Raw genomic sequence first — 25,946 nt, 5'->3', positions numbered from 1 at the left:
AACGATGATATCCTCATAATGCATCCAAAGTCTGCCCCGTGCAGATTACAGATCACGTGGGCACCTGTGACGAGCCACCCTGCCACATGTGGAGATTGTTGTATCACAGCCAACTCTTGACGCTACAGTATATAAGCAGTGATGAGTCACAATAACGTGGCTAAAGTATGATGACCAGACCACACACTAGAAGGTGAAGGGACGACGACATTTCGGTCCGTCCTGGACCATTCTCAAGTCATAATCGACTTGAGAATGGTCCAGGACGGACTGAAACGTCATCGTCCCTTCACCTTCTAGTGTGTGGTCTGGTCAACATACTTTAGCCACGTTATTGTGACTCATCGCTTGCACAGGCCTCTTGAGTTGTTCCCTGGCCTCTCACGCCTCGCTCACCACATCACGATGAGCTACTAGAACACATTTGCTATAAGTAATCTTCTAGTCCTTAGAGAGGGGGATGAGAATGCTCATTATTCAGGTAATACAAGGCTGCCGACACCCACAAGGTGGGACGTTCTTAGACGATGACCAGTTTATGAAGCGCGTGTTCTGCCGCTGGAGAGGGGTCGGTGGGGGATGGGGGGGGGGGGCGTTCTGTGCATCAGATTTAGGCAGGATTTTACACCCCCCCCCCTTGCACCCGAGCTATGTCAATAAGCCTGTGTGTGATGATGTAAGGGCGAAGAGGGAGAACGGCCTATTGACATAGCTCGGGTGCAGGGGTGGGGGGGGGGGGGTTGTGTAAAAGCCTGGTTTGTGCCTCGGAGAGGCTACGGGATTTAGGCAGGATTTTTAAGGTGGGTGGGTGTTGGAGGGGGGGGGGAGGGGCGAAGTGGGTAAGAACATTGTCTGAAAATTATATATGTTTACAGCACGCACCAACACGCCGTCATGCGCTCCAAAACCCCGCATTTAACAGCTGTGATAATTGCTCTCTCTCTACCTGTCTTTATATCATTAAAGCACAGATGAATTTCTATATAGTAAGCGACGGAGTACACGTCACTCTTCTCCCCAAGTCTGGTGAAGACTGCTGCCTTCGGTGACGAGTCTGTTCTCCAACCACTTGGGAAGGACGGTAGAGCGACGGTCTCGCTTAGTGCAGGACGGTGTTCAATTCCCGAACGTCCAAGTAGTTGGGCAACATACTAAAATACCCCAGTCCCACCCAAATTCCTTGTCCTGATCCCTTCCAAGTGTTGTACAGTCGTAATGGCTTGGCGCTTTCCCCTGATAATTGCCTTGCCTCTTGATTGATTGATAAAGATTAAGCCACCCAAGAGGTGGCACGGGAATGAATAGACCGTAACCTTACCTCTTATCTGCGATATTATATACCCGATTCACAACACCGCTTACATCCCTCCCAGCAACAACTACGACAGCGCCCTTAAACAAGAGTATATCAGCGGCAGCCAAGCATACGAGTTAAAGAATCCAAGGGAAATATTAGTGGCCTGGACGGGTTGTCAACAGGAAAAATGCACCGAAAGAAGTGGAAGTCACCTCCAACCATGGCATCAAATACGACAAAAAACTGATTAATTGATGAAAATTAAGCCTTCCAAGAGGTGGCACGGATATAGAACCTTGAGGTGCTTCCGCGGTTTAGCGTCCCCGCGGCCCGGTCGTCGACCAGGCCTCCCGGTTGCTGGACTGATCAACCAGGCTGTTGAACACGGCTGCTCGCAGCCCGACGTATGCGTCACAGCCTGGTTGATCAGGTAGAAGAGTCAAAGAACTTTTGGCTTCTTTGTAACGTTTAAAAACAACATTAAGACTTGTATAAGCAGGTGTAATTACATTACCGGAAGGAAAGAACTCACCTGAGGTCACGGTTATCAGGGCTCAAGGTGATGACCTCCACGGTGGAGTTAACCTCCCGTGTCTTGCTCGACCTCCACCTGACCTGCGTGACCTGGTGACCCCGCTTGACCAGCTCCTCCCCGAACCTCCGTAGCGTCAGCTCGTGGCTTCCGGCGTATATAGGATGCAGCACGAGGATCTTGGCCCCCTGGTCTTGGAGATAGTGGTGCCGGAGTGCAGTGTGCGAACCTCCTCCGGGCGGCTGTGTGACGTGTACGAGGCCCGCTACACCCGCTCCACACAGCACTGCCGCCATCACCAACACCACAGTGCTTCCCTGGGACAAAGGCATTGCACAGAGGACGCTACAACTATGCCACTGGACCTCACACTTCAATTTCCAGCAGACTGGCTTCCTCCACTCGTCTGTCCTCGCTTCTTTATTTAATTTGGCTTCCTTGTACACTTTCAGAAGTTCACTGCAGGCGTTTCGTTCGCTGACCAAACATAGGCGAAGTCGTCTGTCACAAGCGTCTTCTCAAGAACGGCTCGTTCCTGTAAATGGATCATTGGAATTATGTACGGATGTAGATCTCAATTCCTTTTAAGCACAGTGATATGGCTGCAGGTTTCTTCAATGAGGTTAATGGAAGAAACGAGCAGAGATTGTTTAGGGGATTGTGGGTGGGGGGGGGGGGGGAAGGGCAGCGCCGTGGCACCACAAATGGGGGGGGGGGGTGCGCCGTGGCACCACAAATGGGGCGGGAGGCAGCGCCGTGGCACCCCAAGTGGGGGTGGGGCAGCGCCGTGGCACCACAAATGGGGGGGTGGGGCAGCGCCGTGGCACCACAAATGGGGGGGTGGGGCAGCGCCGTGGCACCACAAATGGGGGGGTGGGGCAGCGCCGTGGCACCACAAATGGGGGGGTGGGGCAGCGCCGTGGCACCACAAATGGGGGGGTGGGGCAGCGCCGTGGCACCACAAATGGGGGGGTGGGGCAGCGCCTAGGCACCACAAATGGGGGGGTGGGGCAGCGCCGTGGCACCACAAATGGGGGGATGGGGCAGCGCCGTGGCACCCCAAGTGGGGGTGGGGCAGCGCCATGTCTCTTTTTACCTAGTTTCAATATTTTAAGCTCTCACTGCATTCCCTCAAGTGTCATCAGAATGTGATACAATATGGCGTCTTAATTGTCTTGAGTGTAGACTCTAGGGAGGCAATCATGTGTCTAGATTTTAGTCCCGACAAAAGCTTAACACGTACCTGATCAACCAGGCTGTGATTCGTCCGTCAAGCTGCGAGCAGCCGCGTCAAACAGCCTGGTTGACCAGTCCAGCAACGAGGAGGTCTGGTCGACGACCGGACCGCGGGGACACTAAGCCCGGAAAGACTCCCAAGGTAACTCCAAGGTAAGGTACTATCCCTGCGTCATCTGAATATTGAAATCCTGTTGAAAGTAAACAACGTAATGTGTTGCTTACTATAAAGTTATTGTTTACCCTCATCGCACGAATGTTGTAACTTACCGACTTACACGAAAAATAAATCCCCTTTCCAGCCAGTTAATAAGTTAATTAGTTAACCTGCAACGGGGAAATTACTAATTAAAGTTTTTATGGTGCCTAATCTCCCAGTGAAACATCCCAATTTATGTTGGGTTTGTTTAAGTCTCCTACAATTACATTATAGGTGTGGTTAATCTATTATTTCATGCAAAATGCTATATTTTCTATCATTTTTTTAATGATGGCCAGTGTATAACCAACTAGTATTGTATTAAATAGCAATGATTTATTTTTTGTTGCTGATGGAGGTATGACGATCTTCCGTACATGAACGACCCGTAGCTTGTCGTTCCAAGCATGGATAGCCAAGGAAGAAAGTGTTCTGCTCACTTATCACCGCTACAGCCAAGGGTGTATGTATTTTGGAGTGTAAAGGAACATTATACTTTCATTGTATTTCAGTTTTTTTTTATTTATAATGATTTGTATTTATGACAATACAAATTGTTATAAATAAAACATATCCGACGTGTGACTGGAGTGAGAAACAACCCATGACGAGTCTGGGGGAAGAGGAGCCCACGATGTTGTAACAAGAGACAAAGCTGCAATTTTTCATGGACTATGTCCCCCAACCTCGGCAAACTGCGCACCAAGTGAAGAGTGGAACAGTATATACGCATCGACTCATTCCTGGGTGTGTGGTCACCACCGAAGATTGAGGTTGACCTTTATTTGCAAAATCTGTGGAAACGTTTTAAGGTAATTAGTGTGTCTGCGAGATTCAAACCCTGAGCTATTAGGGTTCTTGGACAGTGTGACAAACGGTAACCACTGTGGCACCCGAGTGAACGAGTGGCATACAGTGAAGGAGAGTCAGAAGTATTTTAATACATTTTACAAGAACTGCAAGAAACGTACAGATGGAGATTGACCGCACATGTTATCAGGCGTTTAGCATTTCGATTTAGTGTGGCGGCATGTAGCTTGGCTCTGATTAATCTCCCATGTACATCTGCAGGTCCTGGGACCACAAGGTGTACATGGTACACCTAGTAATAGACACCTTGTACAAGGTGTCTATTACTAGGAGGGGGGGGGGGGTTGTATATCTTTAGTGCCTTTAAAAGAACTTTATTTAGTGTACATGCAGAATTTAAAAATATTCCAAGGTTTCTTCATCTCTTTCGGTTGGAAGATACCTAGAAATCGCACGCGCGTCGGGTGGAGCCTTGCATTCTAATAAGACTCTCATAGTAGAAATTAGTAGTACACTTTCTACCAGGAGGCGCTCATTTTCTAACCCTTGCAGGGATAAGGTGGCATTTCTGCTTAGTTGGTACACTTTTCACTAGTCTTTTATTAAGTTTGCAGGAAGAAATAGAGGGCAAATAATAGTATAAACTTTCTCCCTTCCACCATTCTTGACTGAGGGCAATTGCTTCATAATTTTCTCCGATTTAAATGTTCCCGTTTCATCAAGGACTGCCAAAGAGAAATCAAAATAACAGCAGAGAGAGACTAATGGGACGTGATTTCGTCCTACCCTAAATCCTTATCCCCATATTTTCCAAGTGCTACGCAGTCATACTGGCTTAGCGCTTTCTGCTGATAATTCGTACACATACATGTATAAACCTTACACAATACATGGGCAGCCAGACCAGCGTTGGTGACACGCAAAACCGAGACGACAACCTGCAACATTACCAAATCTAGATGAGGGAAATGGGACAAGGGCCCGGCTAATTACCAATGGGAACGACCCAGTCTGGACAAAGTACACAAATGTATAGAAACTTAAATCTCATTTGACACACCAGCCACCTGAACCTTCCCCACGTACAGAACCCTTCCCTTTTGATTTCTTCTCTATGCTACAATATGAATGCTATTCTCTACAGGGATCACAGTTGGGTGATCTAGGAATGTTGGCGATGAGCGACATTATGCTCAACAATGAGACCCCAATCCTTAGGCAAGCTCCAAGTTCCGGCAATCTATCAACCCATCTTCCTGTTTATATATTACCTATTGTGACGGTCGTCAACAGTTAAGAATTCATACGTACTTAGCTTTTAGATAGTAGTATACCGACTTAAGAAATTCTTAAAATTAAAGCTAAACAACAAACGAATATTCCTAGGCCTAGTATAGCATACACACGTACTATATTAGACATCGTGTATTAGGCCTAGGAAGGTTAGGTTTAGTTTAGTTTGTCAAAGCAACAAGTAAAAAATAGTTTTCCGGTTTGTCCAACGCAATAGTTCTGATTTCTACTTTCTAATTTCGTTGTATGTCGGTAGATATACTATGGTCCTCATCGTTACTATAAGTACTACCAAACAAGAGGACGGGATGAATTATTAATACATCCCAGGAGGAGAGAGTAACCTAGGCTATTCCTACCCTCCTGCGTCGGGACCCTAACCGCAAAGTGGGCCTTCGTACCCCAATCGTTCCCATTTGCAAATTGTCAATGTAACTGCCAACTATCTGACAAAAAAAGGAACGCCGACGAGAAACGAGAAACAGACTTTCGAAACACGGCCCCGTTAAGAAAAGTGTCCATCTACTGAGCGCGCATGCGTGAAGCAACGAGATGTAAACAAAAACTAAAATCAGCTTGAAAAGTTGTAGACTTGTACTGTCGCGGTATGCCAGTTCTGACAGGTACACAACTGACCTCTCTCTCTCTCTCTCTCTTCCCCCCCCCTCCCCCACAGACCGTCGGGGCTCGCATATTACGGTGGGTGATAAATATCATGAAAGTCGCACATTGCTCAGTCCACCTGTGCAAGTCTCATAATAAGAAAGTGTATTGGTAACACTCCAGCGGCAGTAAGCACATAACCCAAACCAACAAAAATCGTCAAATATAATGTAATATGGTGGAGGAGACAGACAGGACAGACGCCACACAGACTGTCTCAGGAATCTGTACACCAGTTGATTGACAGTTGAGAGGCGGGACCAAAGATCCAAAGCTCAACCCCCGTAAGCATAAATAGGCGAGTACAGACAAACAGGACAGAATCACAGACAATATAGAGTCGGGGAATGTAGGGGTGGAGAGAGAGGAATTCAAGGGAATTTGCAATCAAACAATTGCCTAACTTTGGGGTACCTATTTACTGCTAGGTGAAGAGAGCCATTAGGTGAGCTCAATGTGCCCCTTAATTTGTCCCACCAGGTAATTTAATCAGGGATCTCCGACTGAGTTGTGAACGAAGCCAACTGTACTACGAGACACTTGCCGATTAGTCTTGTTTAAACTGCGTCATAATAGACCTATTCCGACGTACGAGGTCCTGGTCGGAGCTAGCCATAAATTTGCATATAGTGTGCATGCATAGTTTAATTTAGTCAGTAATGAAAGTAGATTTTAGAAACTAGGTATACTCCAAGGCTCTGCAGATCGATCACAAGGGGATAATGTATATCCATAATTATAACGCATATAATTTTAATTGGTAGAAATTCGACACCTAAGAAAAATCTCGGTACAGAAATTTATAAAAAATTTGGAGATTGTGAAGATATACGTTGTACACTCGCGTACGGCCACGTTCGCCCCTACTGTTTCTATTTCTGACGTACATATGATATCCTCATAACACCCAGAGTCTGCCAGTGCAGACTACTGATCACATGCCTCTGTATGACTAACCATCCTGGGTGATGGGGATTTTTAGAATCACGTAGCTAGCTTTTTTTGACACACTGTACTTCCCCTTCATATAGTCTAGGGTAGCTGCTCTAATGCAGATGTACCTAAATGTGTTAATAAACAAATGACGTAGTTCCAGTGTTCTGTGATGAGAATGTGGAAGGTGGTCAATAGGCTAGTGCGGTGGCCTCGATAACCCTTCTACGGCTGATAGGCCTAAACTTGCTCCCTCCCAGCCATACCTTTCCTCACAACCCCTAGGCTTTATTTGTATTTTGATCTATCTCCTTTACATTCAATTTTCTTTTTATTAACAGTGCAACTCTCCCCTCTGTCTGTTTTCTTTCTTTCCACGTTATCCAATTAGTTTTGTCAGGGACATGCATTTTGTGTGGGTGTATAGGAGAATGGTTGTTGTGTGAGATGCATGTGGAAAGGAACTAACCTAAGGGTTGTAAAGAAAGGTATGGCTGGAATGGAGTAAGTTTAGGCCTATCAACCGCGTAAGGGTTATCAAGGCCACCGCACTAGCCTACTGACCAGCTTCCACATTCTCATCACAGAACACTGGAACTACGACATTTTTTGCTTATTAATACATTTAGGTACATCTGCACTATGGCAGGTACCCTAGACTATATGAAGGGGGTGTGTCAAAAAAAAAAAGCTAGCTACGTGATGCTAAAAATCACCATCACACAGGATGGTTAGTCATACAGAGGCATGTGATCAGTAGTCTGCACTGGCAGGCTCTGGGTGCATTATGAGGATATCATGTACCTCAGAGATAGAAACAGTTGGGGCGAACGTGGTCGTACGCGGGTGTACAACGTATACCTTCACAATCTTCAATTTTTTATGACATTTATTCTAATGGAGATATTTATTAGGTATCTAATTTCTACCAATTAAAATTATATGCGTTATAATTATGGATAGACACTATCCCTTGTGATCGATCTGCAGAGCCTTGGAGTATACCTAGTTCCTAAAAATCTACTTTCATTACTGACACAGGCTCCATCGCTAGGACTGACAGCAGATTGGAAAATGATAGTGGTCCTGGTAATTTGCAAACCCAGCATACAGTAATATGATAAAGCTTGCCCAAATGAACTTGAGAGCAACAGCAGCACACAATAACTAACGGTCTGATAAAGACATTGTGCTCTGCAATCCTTTTGCGCTATCGCTCACAAGACGAGTATGGGGTGCACAATAAACTAGCCGCCTCTGGTGGCAACCATCAAAATCGTACAGTACTTGTCATGGGGAACCTTTATTACGAAGAGATCGATTAGGAATCAAGAGACGAAACCTGCGTTATTTGACTGCTTGATACCTGCTTGATGGGGTTGTGGGAGTTGCTCTACTCCCCAAGCCCAGCCCTAGGCCAGGCTCGTCTTGTGAGAGTTTGGTCCACCAGGCTGTTGCTTATCGCAGCCTGCAGGCCACATATCCACCACAGCCCGGTTGGTTGGTTGGTTGGTCGGGTACTTCTTGAGAGAAAAAGATATCTAGTTTCTCTTGAAGATGTCCACGGTTATTCCGGCAGTATTTCTTATACTTGCTGGGAGTATGAAGAACTACCATGGACCTCTGATGTTTATGCAGTGTTCTCTGATTGTGCCTATGGCACCCCTGCTCTTCACTGGTTATATTCTGCATTTTCTGCCATATCGTTCACTCCAGTATGTTATTTTACGGCGTAGATTTGGGACCTGGCTCTTCAGTATTTTCTAGTGTATATTATTTGATATCTCTCGTCTTCTTTCTAGTGAGTACATTTGAAGAGTTTTGCGACGATCCCAATAATTTGGATGCTTCATCGCGTCTGTGTATGTCGTATATGTTTTCTGTATTCCCTCTATTTCAGCACTATCCTGCTCTGAAAGGGGAAGCGAGTACTGATCAGTATTCGAGACGGGACAGCACAAGTGATTTGAATAGTACAACCATTGTGATGAGTTACCTTGAAGAGAAAGTTCTCTGGACTAGGCAACGTATCACCAATGGATGTTAAAAGCAGCAGCACAGGCCCTCAATGTGCCTCTGGCATTGATCTTTAATGAGCCACAAAGGGATAATTGCCCAACTGTCTAAAGAAGGCAGATGTACACGTGTACAATAAGAGAAGAGGCACTCTACTACAGCCCAGTGTCATTGACAAGCATCTAACGTGTTTGAAAGAATAACAAGCATAAGACTAGTCACACAGCTAGAGATAATTAGATATGTAAACAAACATTGCTTTAAGGAACGGCAAATCGTGCCTGACGAGCCTACTGGAGTTCTATGATAAAACAGAAAATAAGGCAGGCTAGAGAAGGCTGAGCAGATTGCATATTTCTGTACTACCAAAGCCCTTTTGATATAGTACCTCACAAAAGATTACTACGCAAATTCAACAGGCAGGCAAGAGTAAGAGGAAAAAGCACTAACGAAGATAAAGAATTACGCAATAGACAGGAGTCAGAGTCACGGAGCGTACGCACTGCTGCAAATCTTGCCAACAGGTAGCTGGAGAAGAATGAAGTAATAATATGCAAGAGGAAAAAATGAACCCCATGAAATTAACGAAGAAAATATAATTAAAACTCACCAGTAAAGAGAAAGTTCGTTCCGAGACGAAAATAATAAAGTGAAACCTAAAATTACTTAACAAAAACCGAGCTACATCGTGAACAAGTTATTGAAGTAAGTAGCCTAGCAGAAGTTAGAGAGCAGGATAGCCACTTCGCGCGGCGCCTGCTGGTGACAGGTCTTGTGGGAACATAACGGCGTCACCTCGGTGCCGCGAGAGGTGGTACAAAAACACAACAACAACACGCGTCCATTATTATACAGTAAGGAAGTACTGTATAATAATGGACGTGTCCGTGCCTGGGAGGCATTAAAGGACCCTGGACCATAGAGCGCCAGGCACGCACTCACGAACCATCTTAATGTTTGTGCGTAATACTGTTTACGCTGACACTAAATAACAGTACCGGCCATTACGCATCAGATTGTTACCGCCTCCGGTGGAATAAAAAAAAAAATATAGAACACAGTCACATTACCAGCACAATACACACCCAGGCCCACGTCAGACAGACACAGACACACGGACAGACACATACACACACACATACAGGCAGACAGAGAAAGAGAGTGGGGGAGGGCCAACGCTTGTTACAAACGCAAAGAGTTACACATTTATAACCATATCAGACAAAAAATCTGCCTCCCCCCCTTGTACACCACTGCCGTCAGTACGATGTTCTCCGTTTATCAACATCTAGAGTGTTAAGGTCACCACGAGAATTTACTAACCAACAAGCAAGTGTACTTTAGTCCTGAACATTGTCCAGGAATAAATATATATATACTGAAGAATAGGGAACACTTCACGGCGTACATGTCCCTTCGACGAGTCCCGTAAGGTCCTCCCAGCACTACGCTCACCTCCTCGAAGCCACTACACAACAATATCCATTTTTCCAAACACCATTCCAGTAGTCCAATAGAAGAGTAATACTTCTGTAATAGAGAGGAGTGGAGCGCGTCCACACGGCTCAGACGCCAACCACCAACTACTGATGGGTGAGCACCAACGCTAGCCGACTACCTCAGTACCAACGACCCGAATTACCTGCTTTAACAATGAACGGTCGACACCGTTAAGTTTCGTCGTGTCGGATAGGGACCTTGTGCTACCCGGCCATATGGCTGAAATTATTCCCTAATGATCTCTACGCACGCTCCAAAGACTTTAATTTATAGGCGTATAAACCAACTCAATGCAATCGGCCAACTTTCTCCTCGTTGATGTATATATGAACACATATGTATATTTCCAGGGGTCCTCCTGGGTGTCGTGGAGAAACTAAGGGACCCTCTCACCAGGGACCCACCAACGGTCCCTGGAGAGAGGGCGCATGCCCCGCCCATCTCAGACTGTCCAATCACAGTTCAGTACGTTTATTGAAACAATAAAATATATATCTCAAAGGGATAGAGTAGCTTAGGCTAATTCTACCCTCTAATATATATTACTGTATTTCTACACAGTTCGGTGTCCTTACAGCAGGCTGCCACAGTTATTAATGCACCCAGACGACTGAAAGGGCTACGGGCTCACCATACCCCGTGTTACTTGGAACTTTTTGTTCCAGGTAGCGAATCTGAGGAAAGGAGGATAGAAGAACAAACCAGTGAATCTGTACGATGGTACAACATGGTTGCAGCTGGCAATCCCAATCATTATGGCCGAAGAGGAGGAGGACGAGAGAGAGAATCAGTAATAGCGAGAATCCGTCTTGGATACAAATATCCATGAAGATATGGAATGGAAACAACAGTTGATCAGCGAAGTTGCAGAATCTGTGGTGAGAGTGATGGACACCGCCTTGACCACTATCTACGTGAATGTGAACATCTGAGAGACATCAGAAGTACGTGTAGAATAATAAACCCCACATTGTTTGAGTTAGGAAAACACTATTTGTCAAATATTGATACTGTTCTTAAAAGATTTCCCCATTTTGCACCCGCGAGATAACGTAAGCTTTTAAGGGTTGATAGATGTTAATCTTCTTGTTTGAGGAGCTGTTCACTTGAGACAGTTAAGCAAGTCCCAGCTGTGTCTGGGTACAAGTGACAGGATGAACAACCCAGCGGGTTTTCTTCCTATTGGGGAGTGTTGTACATGCTGCTATGGCGGTGTGTCCACTCACAAGATGAGTGGCGCTGCCCAATAAACTCGCCCCTCGGGGCAAAATTAAAAACAAAATTTACTTTAACAACGACTGAAAGGGTAGAGGAGGCAACGCTAAGGAGAGGGTTGAGAGCCACTTGTTAGTGTTGGTAGCAGGATCCGCTTGATAGCTCTTTTGTTCACCTAATTGTGCTTGCAGGGGTTGAACTTCAGCTCTTTGTTCCTGCCTCTCAACAACAATGATCTGGTGTTTCTGAGCCTTTTGAGCAATATCATATCTACATTTTAAACTGTATGTAATCAGCCTCCACCACATCACTTCCTAATGCATTACATTTGTTAACTCTAACACTAAAAATGTTCTTTATAATGTGTCTGGCTCATTTGGGTACTTAATTTCCACCTGTGTTCCCTTGAGCGTGTAACAACCCATACAAAATAATATTTGTCTATTATAATAAATAATAAATAATCCTTCAATTCCCATGAGAATCACGTAGGTGGTAATCATGTACTCCCTAACTCTTCTGTCATCTAGTGACGTGAGGTTTAAATTCCAGTTGTCTTTCTTCGTAACTCATGCCCCTCAGCTCGGGTACATCTCATAGTTTCAGTGTTATTGATTAAGCTGATGAGTGTATAATTTATAGACACGTATCATCCATTATATCACTTATCATCCTTTGCAGATGACATACCAAATCAGTATGAAAATTACCTCTGCTGAAGACATTGAAAAACTACAAGCAGATATAGTACATTTTTCGACTGGGCAGCAGAAAATAACATAATGTTCAACAATGATAAATTCCAGATACTGAGGTACGGTAAAAATGAAAACCTTAAACAAAATACAGGGGACAAAACACGATCAAATCTTCCCATAGTAGGAAAGCAGCGTGTAAATGATATGGGAATAACCTAACGTTTAGGGAGCATAACCAAGCAAATATTGAGTCAGCCAGAAAAATGATATGATGGATTACAAGAACCTTCAAATCCAGGGATCCCATCACAATGGTTGTACTATTCAAATCACTTGTGCTATTCCGTTTTGAGTACAGCTCAGTATTCACTTCCCCCTTCAGAACAGGAGAGACTGCTGAAATAGAATGATGTTGTTGTTGTTACAGATTCAGCTACTCGGAATAAGTTCCAAGTAGCACGGGCTATGGTGAGCCCGTAAATTAGAATGAATACAGAGAACACATACGGCATATATACACGATAAACCACCTAAATTATTGGGATCGTCTCAAAGCTCTCCAAATGTATTCACTATAAAGGAGACGAGAGAGACATCAAATAATATACACGTGGAAAATACTGGAGGACCAGGTCCCAAATCTACACAGTAAAATAATAACGTACTGGAGTGAACGATGTGGAAGAAAATACAGAATAGAACCAGTGAAGAGCAGAGGTGCCATAGGCACAATCAGAGAGCACTGTATAAACATCAGAGGTCCACGATTGTTCAACATACTCCCAGCGAAGATAGGAAATATTGTAGGAACAACGGTGGACATCTTCAAGAGAAATCTAGATAGTTTTCTTCAAAAAGTGTCGGAACAACCGGGCTGTGGTGGTTATGTGGGCCTGCGGGCCGCTCCAAGCATGAACCTGTTAGACCAAGCTCTCACAAGTCAAGCCTGCCCTCAAGCCGGGCTTTGGGAGAAGAAGAACTCACAGAAGACCATCCAGGTACACAATATTGAATTCCCGTCAAGCTTAAGCAATCAGATAACCCATTAAGGGAGATGTTAATCCGATGATAAACATCTCCCTTAATGAATGGTATCAGAAAACATGGTTAACTCACAGGTACTGAGTTAAATATGATTTTTGTATTGTGATTTGTGGATTTGTACTCACTGTACTTGTGAGCCCCGTGAGGGACCTGAGGTCGAGGGGTAAAAATATCCTAAGCTTCTCTAACATTTTGGGATGTATCTTATTGTCTCGATAAATGTACTTGAACAGGTACTGAAATATATTCCACTCCTAACTAGAAATATCCCACGTGAGTTCCACGTTAAGTGTCGGCACCCAGATCATGTATACAGAATTTACTCAAAACAGGAGAGTTGTAAGCAGGCTCATCGTCGCCTAGACTAAGCTGCCAGATTTTTTTCTTACCCTCCGATGGTGTTCCTCAAGAGTCTAACATTAATTCTGGAGCTCCTACACGAGTCCATGACCTTCTCCTGTTAGTGATGCTATATAGGGGACAATGCTTCCTTCCTCTTCTGTTTGATGTGTGACGGTAACGCGTTGGTGTTCGGCTGTTTCAAAAGCTAGGGGTATGGCCTCGTCACATAAAGAAAATAAAAGAAAAAAGCTGGAACTTTCGTCTGTGGTAAGGTAATGGGAAGACACACAAAACACAAGTAAATTTAACAATGAAATTTTAATTACGTTAGAAAAGCAAAACATGAATAAAAGTGGACATAAAAATTGTAACAGATAAATCAATCAAACAAAATAATAAGAATAATCACTGGCAAATGAAAAGTTACGTTAAGACAAATGAATAGTAGTAAAGTAAATATAGCAAAGGAAATAATGATGCAGGAATATTGGCTTCAAGCTGCCACCTCCCTTAGTACACGTAAGCCAAGGCTTAGTCTACCAATGAGACGTTAACTTGTGTGGAGCACGATATATTCTGCCTTCCTTAGGTCGCGGTAGCTCAGACATCAGCTCGTGTGGCGGGTGGTGAGAGCAGGTGCGACGGGCACCAGCCAATCAGCGACAGGCAGGCGATGGACAAGCAGTTTGCCGGTTTAACGGTGGCGGAGGTGAACAGGTGTGCCGGTGCTGGATACGTTTTGCTCTCTGGCAAAACTTGTTGTTGTACTTGTTGGATATATCTTCTATATTAGTTGTTACTGGGACGTAGTTTGGAGGGAAGAGCAGGCTCAATCTCTCTTGAAAGAGATTATTGTCACAGATGACAATGACTAACTGAATTCGTAATGTTGTGAAAGAGAGATGTAGTTGTGTTCCATGACGATTTAACGCTGATGTGCTGCCAGAATCTTCACCGAGATTCTCTTTCATCAACGTCAAAATATTAATGGTTGCCATGATACCTCCATACTTTCAGACAATGCTTTACACTGGCAATGGGGGCCACCTGTCTAACTAGGTTTGCATATTTGTTTGCAGCATAAATCCTATCAAAGAATTGCAAGTGAGGGGCGACAACCTAGGTTTCAAGAGCCAATCCGGACCACAGGGATCGCGTTTTACGTCATTGAACTCTTAAGTTGATTGGCTGATGCTTCACCTCTTGAGCAATTATAGTTTGTCATAATGTCTTATGTCCCCAAAGATTTAGACACCTCGTGATGCAGAGACGGAAGTGAGGTTATCTTGAGATGATTTCGGGGCTTTAGTGTCCCCGCGGCCCGGTCCTCGACCAGGCCTCCACCCCCTGGAAGCAGCCCGTGACAGCTGACTAACACCCAGGTACCTATTTTACTGCTAGGTAACAGGGGCATAGGGTGAAAGAAACTCTGTCCATTGTTTCTCACCGGCGCCCGGGATCGAACCCGGGACCACAGGATCATAAGTCCAGCGTGCTGTCCGCTCGGCCGACCGGCTCCCTCGCCGCCGGAGACTGTGATGTCACAGTCTCAATAAACTCCATATTTCCGTTGAAATCTTAGCACTTTGCCGAAACTAATTACACCCTAAACTAAATAAAATATGCCCCGACAGATGTTCACGAAAGAACTTATGCACGACTCACAGGCAGACTAACGTCACGAAGGGGGTGTCGCCTCGTAGCACCTGCTGCAGGGATGGGAGAGTCCGTGCTCATCCACATCGGGTGTTGCATGAGACGAACAGCACACACCTCCATGGCAACACTGATGAGACTGACCCACATTTCCGTATGCATGGGAAGTGTCTCTCCCTCTCTCTTTGAAACTCTCACTAACAAATTCACACACACGCACACACACTTGGTTGACAAATGGAATGCATTAGGAAGTGATGTGGTGGAGGCTGACTCCATACACAGTTTCAAGTGTAGATATGATAGAACCAGTAGGCTCAGGAACCAGTACACCAGATGATTGACAGTTGAGAGGCGAGACCAAAGAGCCAGAGCTCAACCCCCGCAAGCACAAATAGGCGAGTACACACACACACAGCCAGCCCAGTAGGCTCAGGAATCTGTATATCAGTTGATTGACGGTTGAAAGGCATGACGAAAGAGCCGAAGCTCAACCCCCGCAAGCACAACTATATGAGTACTCACTCACACTTTTCTTTTCGCTTGCACAAATTTCTCATGTCCATCACACAGTCTAGGCTCATTGATTTTCATCAATTACTCCCGGATCTCCTACCTATTTCCATTACCACACTGCCGCTCCCTCCTTCTCTCCTCTCAAATGATACTCTCATTTACCTTCACTTGTTTCTTACTAGCACCCCCCCCCCCCCCCAAAAAAAAAAATACCTTTTAACATCTGCTTGAATAACCACATATTCAACTGAATACATCACATATTCACCGCCCAAGCTGTAGGCCCATGTTTAATATAACTTGTGAATCCGATAGCCTTATGTTTTGATGATGGCCAAAATCACTACCACTGAGCACTCACTAGACCGGTACCGAGCATACACAACGTTCACATTCATCTCTTAATATTTCGACTTTGGTCTTCCTTGGTTTGGTGTTGAATTTTATACCTATCATACCCTGAAGTGCTCTTCAGGCCACCACAAGACCTTGCTGACTGGCTAGCAAGTATGTATACTTTAGTCCTGAACATAGTCCAGGACTAAAGGTAACTCGCAGTGTATACACACACTGAGAAGCTAGTTATACATCTCTATGTGTATATATATATATATCCCTTGACCTTTCCTGTCGCTCTAGCCACATATACAACGGTATATACTGAACACCTGCAGAATCTGTATGCCGCACATATGGGCGTATACCCTATATATGTGGCAACCCCGAAACCCATTACACCACTGACTCTTGCGCACACACACCGCTTCTTGCATGGTCACCCGTCACTGTACTCATCAAATTCATGGCACCATATATGCTCATCACTCTTTACTGTTTTTATCTAACGTTCACATGGTTTCCCCCCCCCCCCCCCCGTGCGAGTAAAGGTTTACAGGAAACACCAAGGAATTACTAATACAAGTTGACTTTACTGAAGATGGCTTATCTGCTATGACTTTACTGGAGATGGGCGTTAATATGAAACATTTAAAGCAGTTCCTAGAGACCTGGTTTCGCCACAGACATTGAGGCAAGGAAGTAATACTGAATTTGGTATATACAAAGAGAGGCTTTCGGGAGAGAATTCGTCATCGCTCTACTCACGTTAGGATAGCCCTTTGCAACCCCGCATCAATCCATGATCACCCAGGCCATGTCTCCTCTCGCAAAAGCCCAAGTAGCATGGGCTCACCATAGCCCATGCTACTTGGAACATTTTGTTTCAAGTAGCGAATTTTAAACAACAATGATATCCTCTCAAAAGTACTTATATATTTTTTTTTGTTGACCTACAGTGTCTTAAAAAGCGCTGTTAAAAATTAACTAGTATTAAAGATATGGAAACCTTATATTATATATATATATATATATATATATATATATATATATATATATATATATATATATATATATATATATATATATATATATATATATATATATATGACAATGTCAGACCACGGAGGAAAAATGAAACAGGAAATTTCCTTAAGTACTTTCGTATATTAAATACATCTTCAGAAGGTCATTTTACAGATCGAGTGATGGGTATAAATAGGCAGGAAGGAGTGGTGAAGTAAGGTGAGGTACAATACTTGGACAACGCAGAAGGCCCATTGGCCCATCAGATGCACCCAATTGGCACATCCGATGTAGCACAATGGCCCATCTGATACAGCAGACATACAAGCATAATATATAGGTAATTATAACATAAAGAAATAAATATATACAATAAATTAGTGAGACAAATGTTTTTCAATGATTCTACTTAAATCGCCCTTTAGCTGATCTATTAGAAATGGATCTAAGTTATATAGACCACTGCTAATATTCAAATTACTTTCTTTGGTGATCTGTATCAAAGCAGATTCAATTATGTTTCTGTTATAGGTGCTTTTACAATTTGTTATTGAAGAAGCACTCTCCCAATCAATTTGGTGAGCTTTTTCTGACAAATGCACAAACAAAGCATTAGACAATTGGCCATGTTTTACAGAGTATTTATGTTGCGATATTCTACATTTTAAATCTTTAGATGTTTGCCCGACATAGAACTTATTACATTCCTTACAAGGTATTTTATAAATGACGCAATTATCACTACGAGGGCTGTTCCTTACTAATAGCTTACCAACAGTGTTTTCGTAGCTAAACATTACATCTATATTAAAAAGTTTCAAGGCCTTGACAATATTCTCAAACCCAGAGAAATATGGTAAACATAACACATTCTTTGGGCGAATCCTTTCACTGCATACATTATTATAATATGTACGACGAGCTTTGTTACGACAAACTTCCAACAAATTCAGTGGGTAACAAAGCTTAAGACCAATCGAATCAATATTCTTAAATTCTTCATCTAAGAATTCTGGACTCACAACTCGAAGAGCTCTTAGATACATTGAAGAAAAAATTGACTTTTTTACATTGTATTTATGCCCTGAAAAATAATGAACATAAGATAAATTGTTCGTAGGTTTTCTGTAAACACTAAACTTTAATGAAGAGTTTTCCCTATGAATAAGCACATCTAAGAATGGCAAACATTTATCAACTTCAGTCTCCATAGTAAATTTTATGGAGGTGACTTGGTCATTAAGTTTGGCTACAAATTCGTCTGTGTTTACATCTGAAGGCCAAATACACAAGATATCATCAACATATCTAAACCAAGGAATGATTCCAGGAGTTATTTTTGAAACGAATTTCTTTTCAAAGAATTCCATGTACAGGTTTGAGAGCAATGGCGATAGAGGATTCCCCATTGCCATTCCAAAAGTCTGTAAATAATACTCATTATTAAAGGTAAATTTACATTCTTTAATGCACAACTTAACAAGACTGACAATAATATCAGCAGAAAGAGGTAAGTCATGGCTCATTAGAATATTGAATTTAGGTAAGACTTTAGAGGTAAGTCATGGCTCATTAGAATTTAAGAATATTGATTCGATTGGTCTTAAGCTTTGTTACCCACTGAATTTGTTGGAAGTTTGTCGTAACAAAGCTCGTCGTACATATTATAATAATGTATGCAGTGAAAGGATTCGCCCAAAGAATGTGTTATGTTTACCATATTTCTCTGGGTTTGAGAATATTGTCAAGGCCTTGAAACTTTTTAATATAGATGTAATGTTTAGCTACGAAAACACTGTTGGTAAGCTATTAGTAAGGAACAGCCCTCGTAGTGATAATTGCGTCATTTATAAAATACCTTGTAAGGAATGTAATAAGTTCTATGTCGGGCAAACATCTAAAGATTTAAAATGTAGAATATCGCAACATAAATACTCTGTAAAACATGGCCAATTGTCTAATGCTTTGTTTGTGCATTTGTCAGAAAAAGCTCACCAAATTGATTGGGAGAGTGCTTCTTCAATAACAAATTGTAAAAGCACCTATAACAGAAACATAATTGAATCTGCTTTGATACAGATCACCAAAGAAAGTAATTTGAATATTAGCAGTGGTCTATATAACTTAGATCCATTTCTAATAGATCAGCTAAAGGGCGATTTAAGTAGAATCATTGAAAAACATTTGTCTCACTAATTTATTGTATATATTTATTTCTTTATGTTATAATTACCTATATATTATGCTTGTATGTCTGCTGTATCAGATGGGCCATTGTGCTACATCGGATGTGCCAATTGGGTGCATCTGATGGGCCAATGGGCCTTCTGCGTTGTCCAAGTATTGTACCTCACCTTACTTCACCACTCCTTCCTGCCTATTTATACCCATCACTCGATCTGTAAAATGACCTTCTGAAGATGTATTTAATATACGAAAGTACTTAAGGAAATTTCCTGTTTCATTTTTCCTCCGTGGTCTGACATTGTCACATTCTTAATCACGTGTTTATTTTCGTGATATACACACACACACATATATATATATATATATATATATATATATATATATATATATATATATATATATATATATATATATATATATATATATATATATATGAATACCAAACTATAAATTAAAGGCTGTACGTGTAAATTTGGAGAACACTTGCACAGGCTCAACCCACACAGGGGCTCAGAGACACTTCAGGATGTTACAAGACCAAATACCTCCAAGGGGGGTACAAATAGCCTAAGCTACTCTATCCCTTTGAGATGGAATTCTTTCTTGTCTCAATAAACATACTTGAATTTGAACCAAAGACCTCACATTCACTCCAAACATCTACCACCTCCGGGCTTCTCATACCTGCGCCACCTCTCGTGGTGGCTTAATCTTTATCAGTCAATCAATCGGCTGAACCCCACCCTGCCTTCCAGGCAGCCTCGCCCCTCCGAGTAACCAGGCAGCCTCACTCCTCCTGGTAACCAGGCAGCCTCACCCCTCCCAGTAACCAGGCAGCCTCACCCCTCCCAGTAACCAGGCAGCCTCACCCCTCCCAGTAACCAGGCAGCCTCAGCCCTCCCAGTAACCAAGCAGCCTCACCCCTCCCAGTAACCAGGCAGCCTCACCCCTCCCAGTAACCAAGCAGCCTCACCCCTCCCAGTAACCAGGCAGCCTCACCCCTCCCAGTAACCAGGCAGCCTCAGCCCTCCCAGTAACCAAGCAGACTCACCCCTCCAGGTAACCAGAACCCCCCCCCCCCACCCCACGTCTTCAACCGGCCTCAGTCCCCGTAACCTCACGGTGCTAAGGACTTCAAACCCTCTACTCATCAGCCCGTCTCTCACCAACTCTCTCCATTTGGCTAAACACTGGCTTGGAGATAACATGATAGACATGGATGGGGTTGTTGGATTGTTTCATGCCTAATGTAAGTGTGAGAATATATAAGGTGGAGCTGCCTCTTATGGACCAGTAGGTCTCCTGCAATTTAGTATCCTTTTGAACTTCAGATTTGTGTAGCTTTCAATTTCAGGTTTATGGTTCTTATATAAATTCTCCAAGATAATTTATCGAGTGATAATATACGTCTTCACTAAATCGAAGGACGCAGTTTAGTAGACTTCCCTATCTAATTACAGAATAGGAGTTATAATTGTTGTTATCACCTATTGATAGGTGTTCAAAAATGCACAAGTGATTTGAAAAGTAATTGAATAGAATGCCTATGTTTAAATCTACATTAAAAATAATTTTAATTTTCATAAAATATACAAATATTTATTTAAAATTTAATAAAATAAATAATATATAACAAAATATTTACAATATATAAATGAATATATATATTATAATTTATTTCGTTTATAAATTTTAATAAAAGCAATTTGTACTAATGTAAAATATGTGTTACATGAAGCTATATTGATATGTATAAATGTTTACAATAGTTTCCCATATACCTCAAAGAAAACTTTCACATAGTTTAATTTCACATATCAGGAAATGGGGTGACTGTAACATTTATGCTCACGCAACATCTCAAGCTTATTGGTATATTGGTGCTGGGTAAACTATTACCGAGAAGTCTCCTTTTAGGCGTAATTAAGAAGATTCTTCTAACGAAGGTTGAGGTCGTTTATGTGGTTGTTGTTTTACATTCAGCTACTTAGAACAAAAGTTCCAAAGTAGCACGGGCTACTGTGAACCCGTAGTGTACTTACCCGGCACATAAGCGGGGCTGTAACTCATTTATGTGTTCACCCATCTAATTATTATCCAAATCAACTTGTGCTTAACTCCACCGAAAGTCGATTATATAATTGATTTTTGCCCGAAACGCTATGCGTGCCATTGGCTTTACAAGAATGTAAATTCAACTTAATTTCTATGTTCTCTGTTAGCCCCCAATGTACCTTCTTGTAAATAAATAAATATAATAATAATAATAATAATAATAATAATAATAATGTTTAATAATAATAATGTAAAAATAATAGTTGTTTTATTACAGAGTTTAGATAAATTATTATCTATACACCTTTTTCACAAGGGTCAGGATGTATAGCCTACGTATATACATTTCGGGCATAATATTAGAAAAATTCATGAATTTGAAGGAACATTTTTGAAGCAGCCAACATTTTTCGATTTGCATGGTTTACGCCAAATTTACGTCTACATTAATCAAGTTTTCTTTAACAGCGATAGAAAACTTACTCTCTAAGGCACACTAATGTAAACAGTCTTACGTGTTCTGTTACCAACATTATTTAATTTGATGATTGTGCCGATTTTGATTTAAATCGCTGACATGGCTTGGTCAATCAAGGTCAACGAAGATCCGAAGGAAGGCAAAATCGTACGTCAGGAACAAGAAAGCATTGGAGAGACAACGATAGCCCCTGTGACCAACGTTTGAGAGAAAGGAACGGCGACGATTAAGGCTAACCTTGTGGCAGTAGTTGTTGTTGTTTTAGATTTAGCTACTCAGAACGAAATGTCCATGTAGCACAGGCCATAGTGAGCCCGTAATTGAGTTCGGTTATTCGCGATAACCTTGTTATTGTGATATTTGGGTCAAAGTTTTAAATGGAGGTGGGTGGTTTCCTCCTTTTCTCCCGTTACTTTTCCACCTCAGTTTTAGTCTATTGTTTTATTAACATCATCTAGGTGGCGGATATAGGGGCAGAATGTTCACTAGTGTGTCCCATTCTTCAACTGCTTTTCTAACCATTGTAGTCGCTGTGGATTTTGCATTTAATGCAGCTGTTCTTGTTGGATGAATGTTGAGTTTGATGCGCAGGGCTTCAGTTGTTTCACATTCCAGTAAGTAATGTAATAGTGGCGCCTCTGCATCTGTTCCACAGATGTGACGCTCTTTAATTATTGGGTTTACTACCTCCCAGCAGCACTTGTAGCCAAGTCTGAGTCTATGTAAGGCTACTGCAATATCTCTGGATATCTTTTTGTCAGGCTTGTAAGAGAAGTACCCAGTGGCTTGTTCGTACCACATCGCGGTGGATCTTCTTTCCGCTACTTTAGCTCTGTGACGACTTTTATTGGGGATTATTTTCTTCTTGATTTGCTCTTTAAAATGTGAAAAAATTCTTGGAGGTATTTTAACCTGTACAACAAGTAGGGTAGGGGGAGTATTTGCTAACGAGTCTGTCTTTTCGTAAACTTTTACCAGTCTCCATGGTGTAGTGGTAAGACACTCGCCAGGCGTTCCACGAGCGCTTTGTCATAGGTTCGTATCCTGGCCGAGGAGGATTTACTGGGCGCAAATCCTTAACTGTAGCCTCTGTTTAACTCAACAGTAAAATGGGTATTTGGTTGTAAAAACGATTCTTCGCGGCGGGGATAGTATTCAAGGGACTTGCCCGAAACGCTATGCGTACTAGTGGCAGTACTAGAATGTAAGAATTCTTGTATAAATAAATAAATAAAATAAAAATGACTTGGTATCCAATTTAGAGTGATTGACACCCCTAGATTGTGTACTTCTTTTCCTATATGTAAGATTTCTGTGATTTTAATATTATCTCTGTGCTGGCTGGATAACAAGGATTGGAGCGAAGACTTAGGGTAAGTATGAATAATGACATGTTTTAAATTATTCTTGTGAAAACTGCATATAATTTAATTCGTTGTGTTGGGGACAGGTAGCCAGTTTATATATGCAGTACATGTTAGGCTTATACAGAACGAGGTCTCCCCTCCCCCTTATGGTTGAATTTCTGTCCCTCCTCAGGATACAACCCCACAACAAGCTGACTAACTCCTGAGTGCCTATTTACCGCTAGGTGGACAGGGGCATTAGGTGATAGGAAACGAATCCCGGGCGGGACAGAAATGGTTGGGCTCGTTTCCTATCACCTGATGCCCCTGTCCACCTAGCAGTAAATAGGTACCCAGGAATTAGCGAGCTTGTTGTGGGGGTGACCCGGAATTCTCGATTGTGAGTCGAGAATGAACCCGACTGAACTACCCTGGGACCATTAGGCTATGTTAGGCCCGGTTACTGTTGGAAGGCTTTAAAATCCAATAGAGAGTCGTTTTGTGTGCGATGAGACGTATCCCCTTTCCTTCACTTTTTTTTTTTTTTTTTTTTTTGAGATATATACAAGAGTTGTTACATTCTTGTACAGCCACTAGTACGCGTAGCGTTTCGGGCAAGTCCTTAATCCTATGGTCCCTGGAATACGATCCCCTGCCACGAAGAATCGTTTTTTCATCCAAGTACACATTTTACTGTTGCGTTAAACAGAGGCTACAGTTAAGGAATTGCGCCCAGTAAATCCTCCCCGGCCAGGATACGAACCCATGACATAGAGCTCGCGGAACGCCAGGCGAGTGTCTTACCACTACACCACGGAGACTGTAAATGTCTGATGTCTATCTTTACCTTGCGATAAATAAGTACCTGGGAATTAAGCAACTGTTGTGGGTTGCACCATTGAGAAGGTCAGTCGTTGGTATAGGGGATGACCCAAATAAACTAAGAGCCTTCCTGTCCCCTACAATGGGAAACGGAAACTCTTGCTTAATACTTATCTTACGTGGGTAAAATGACATGGCGATGTGGATGATGTGAGCATCACTCATCTACTCATACGGTCTCTTAGGATAAGCATCGCTGGATCTTGACGGTAAATGGATGTGTAACCGTGTGGAGAGTCTTGTGGCCATTGCCAAGGGCGAGACGCTACACGGATTCTGGGGAAAAAATCGATTCCTATAGTCTGAGTTAAAATTTATCGTCTGTTCTAATCAGTTTTCTTTTAACAGCAATAGAAAACTTATGCTCCAGGGTACACTAAAGACTTATGCTCCAGGGTACACTAAAGACTTATGTTCGAGGGTCCACTAAAGTAAATAGTTCTCATTTTTTTGTGCTGCTGCCATTATTTTATTTAATTCATCACCAGAAAAAAAATAACAGTTCGTTTTTTGGGGGGACAGAACGATTTAGGTTTTAGGCTCTAAGGAACAACAGAGTAGAGTGGCTCTAAGGAACAATTGTGTAGAGCGGCTCTAAGGAACACTGTAGATCAGTGGGATTCTTGAACAACTCATTACTAAATCTCTTCCTCTTGCTATAGGTACGTTACAAACCAACTATTTTCAACGTACTCTGATCCTGCCAATAAGCTATGTTTCACATTTCTCAAACCAATCCTAAATGATTTTGAAATGATGAATTAACTATCAAAAAGAGGAAGGTAAGGTAATTATCAGGAAAAAGCGCCAAGCTATTGCGACTATATAGCCCTTGGAAAGGATAAGGATTTAGGATAGGGCTGGTGGGCAGACTGGTGGGCAGACTTAGCCACACACAGTCACCATGTTTCAGAACTTCCATCAGTTCTAGCTAACCAGTCTAAGCTTAGCGAACCTGAATGTATGCGTCGTCTACTGTTAACGAGTGCGCCAACACTTGTGAGGGACACATTCCAATATCTGGATAAATCATTTTGGACTAAGGCAATAACTGTGAGGAACGCTGCTGGAGAGCACAGGCTCACTAACCTCACTGAGATTACAGTACATTGAAAATATTCAGCTTACCAATCAGTAAAATCCCTGGTTGCCCTGGATTTTAGAGTTATTTACTCTCTAAAATACTCTGGTCTTGAGTGTTTCAGAGAGTAGCGTCTGGGAAAACTAAACTGAGAAATCGAATGAGACTATAACTTTTGACATCAATCTTGAGAATCAAAATATATCTTGAACAAAAAAAGCACTTGTTGCTCATCATTTGACACCACGCATGTCAGTGATAAAATGTGAGTTTGTAATATACAAGAATGAGGTTGTAGATACAGACGGACAAACTCTTGTTGATAGTCTTCAACTGTGAAGACGTGGTGGAACTCTACATATATTATAAAAAACGTAATAATTGGATAACTTACTAATACTTGCTGCATAAAACATAATTTACCAGGTAAATTATGCTTCATGCAGCAAATATTTATTTTATCCAATTATCACTTTTTTTGTAATATGTACATGCAGTGATAATATTAATACAATTATGCAGTGTTACTCTATGTATTAAAATATATTGTTGTGAAAACCGTATCAGCTGCTAAACAAAATATTGGGCTACTTTTCGCTACTTTT

The 25,946-nt window shown here is 42.3% G+C and overlaps 1 protein-coding gene across 11 annotated transcripts in view; it reads right to left on the bottom strand.

The window, feature by feature from the left end:
- The window catches only part of LOC123764035 (UDP-glucuronosyltransferase 1A8), a 44,068-nt gene that overhangs the window by 16,615 nt on the left and 1,507 nt on the right, over window positions 1-25,946 (bottom strand). For 2 of the 11 annotated variants that reach the window (XM_045751497.2, XM_069329924.1), the window contains exons 1-2: window positions 10,435-10,591; window positions 1,830-2,364 (exon numbers count right to left, since the gene is read on the bottom strand). In XM_045751497.2, coding sequence (XP_045607453.1) covers window positions 1,830-2,161 — 332 coding nt within the window. In that variant the 5' untranslated portion in view covers window positions 2,162-2,364; window positions 10,435-10,591. The other 9 variants (XM_069329922.1, XM_045751499.2, XM_045751501.2 and 6 more) reach the window with 9 other exon arrangements.

The sequence above is a fragment of the Procambarus clarkii genome, chromosome 23 (genome assembly GCF_040958095.1).
Source record: "Procambarus clarkii isolate CNS0578487 chromosome 23, FALCON_Pclarkii_2.0, whole genome shotgun sequence".
Lineage (NCBI taxonomy): Eukaryota > Metazoa > Arthropoda > Malacostraca > Decapoda > Cambaridae > Procambarus > Procambarus clarkii.
Note: the sequence above shows the minus strand (reverse complement) of the source record. Positions and strands in the feature narration are given on the sequence as shown.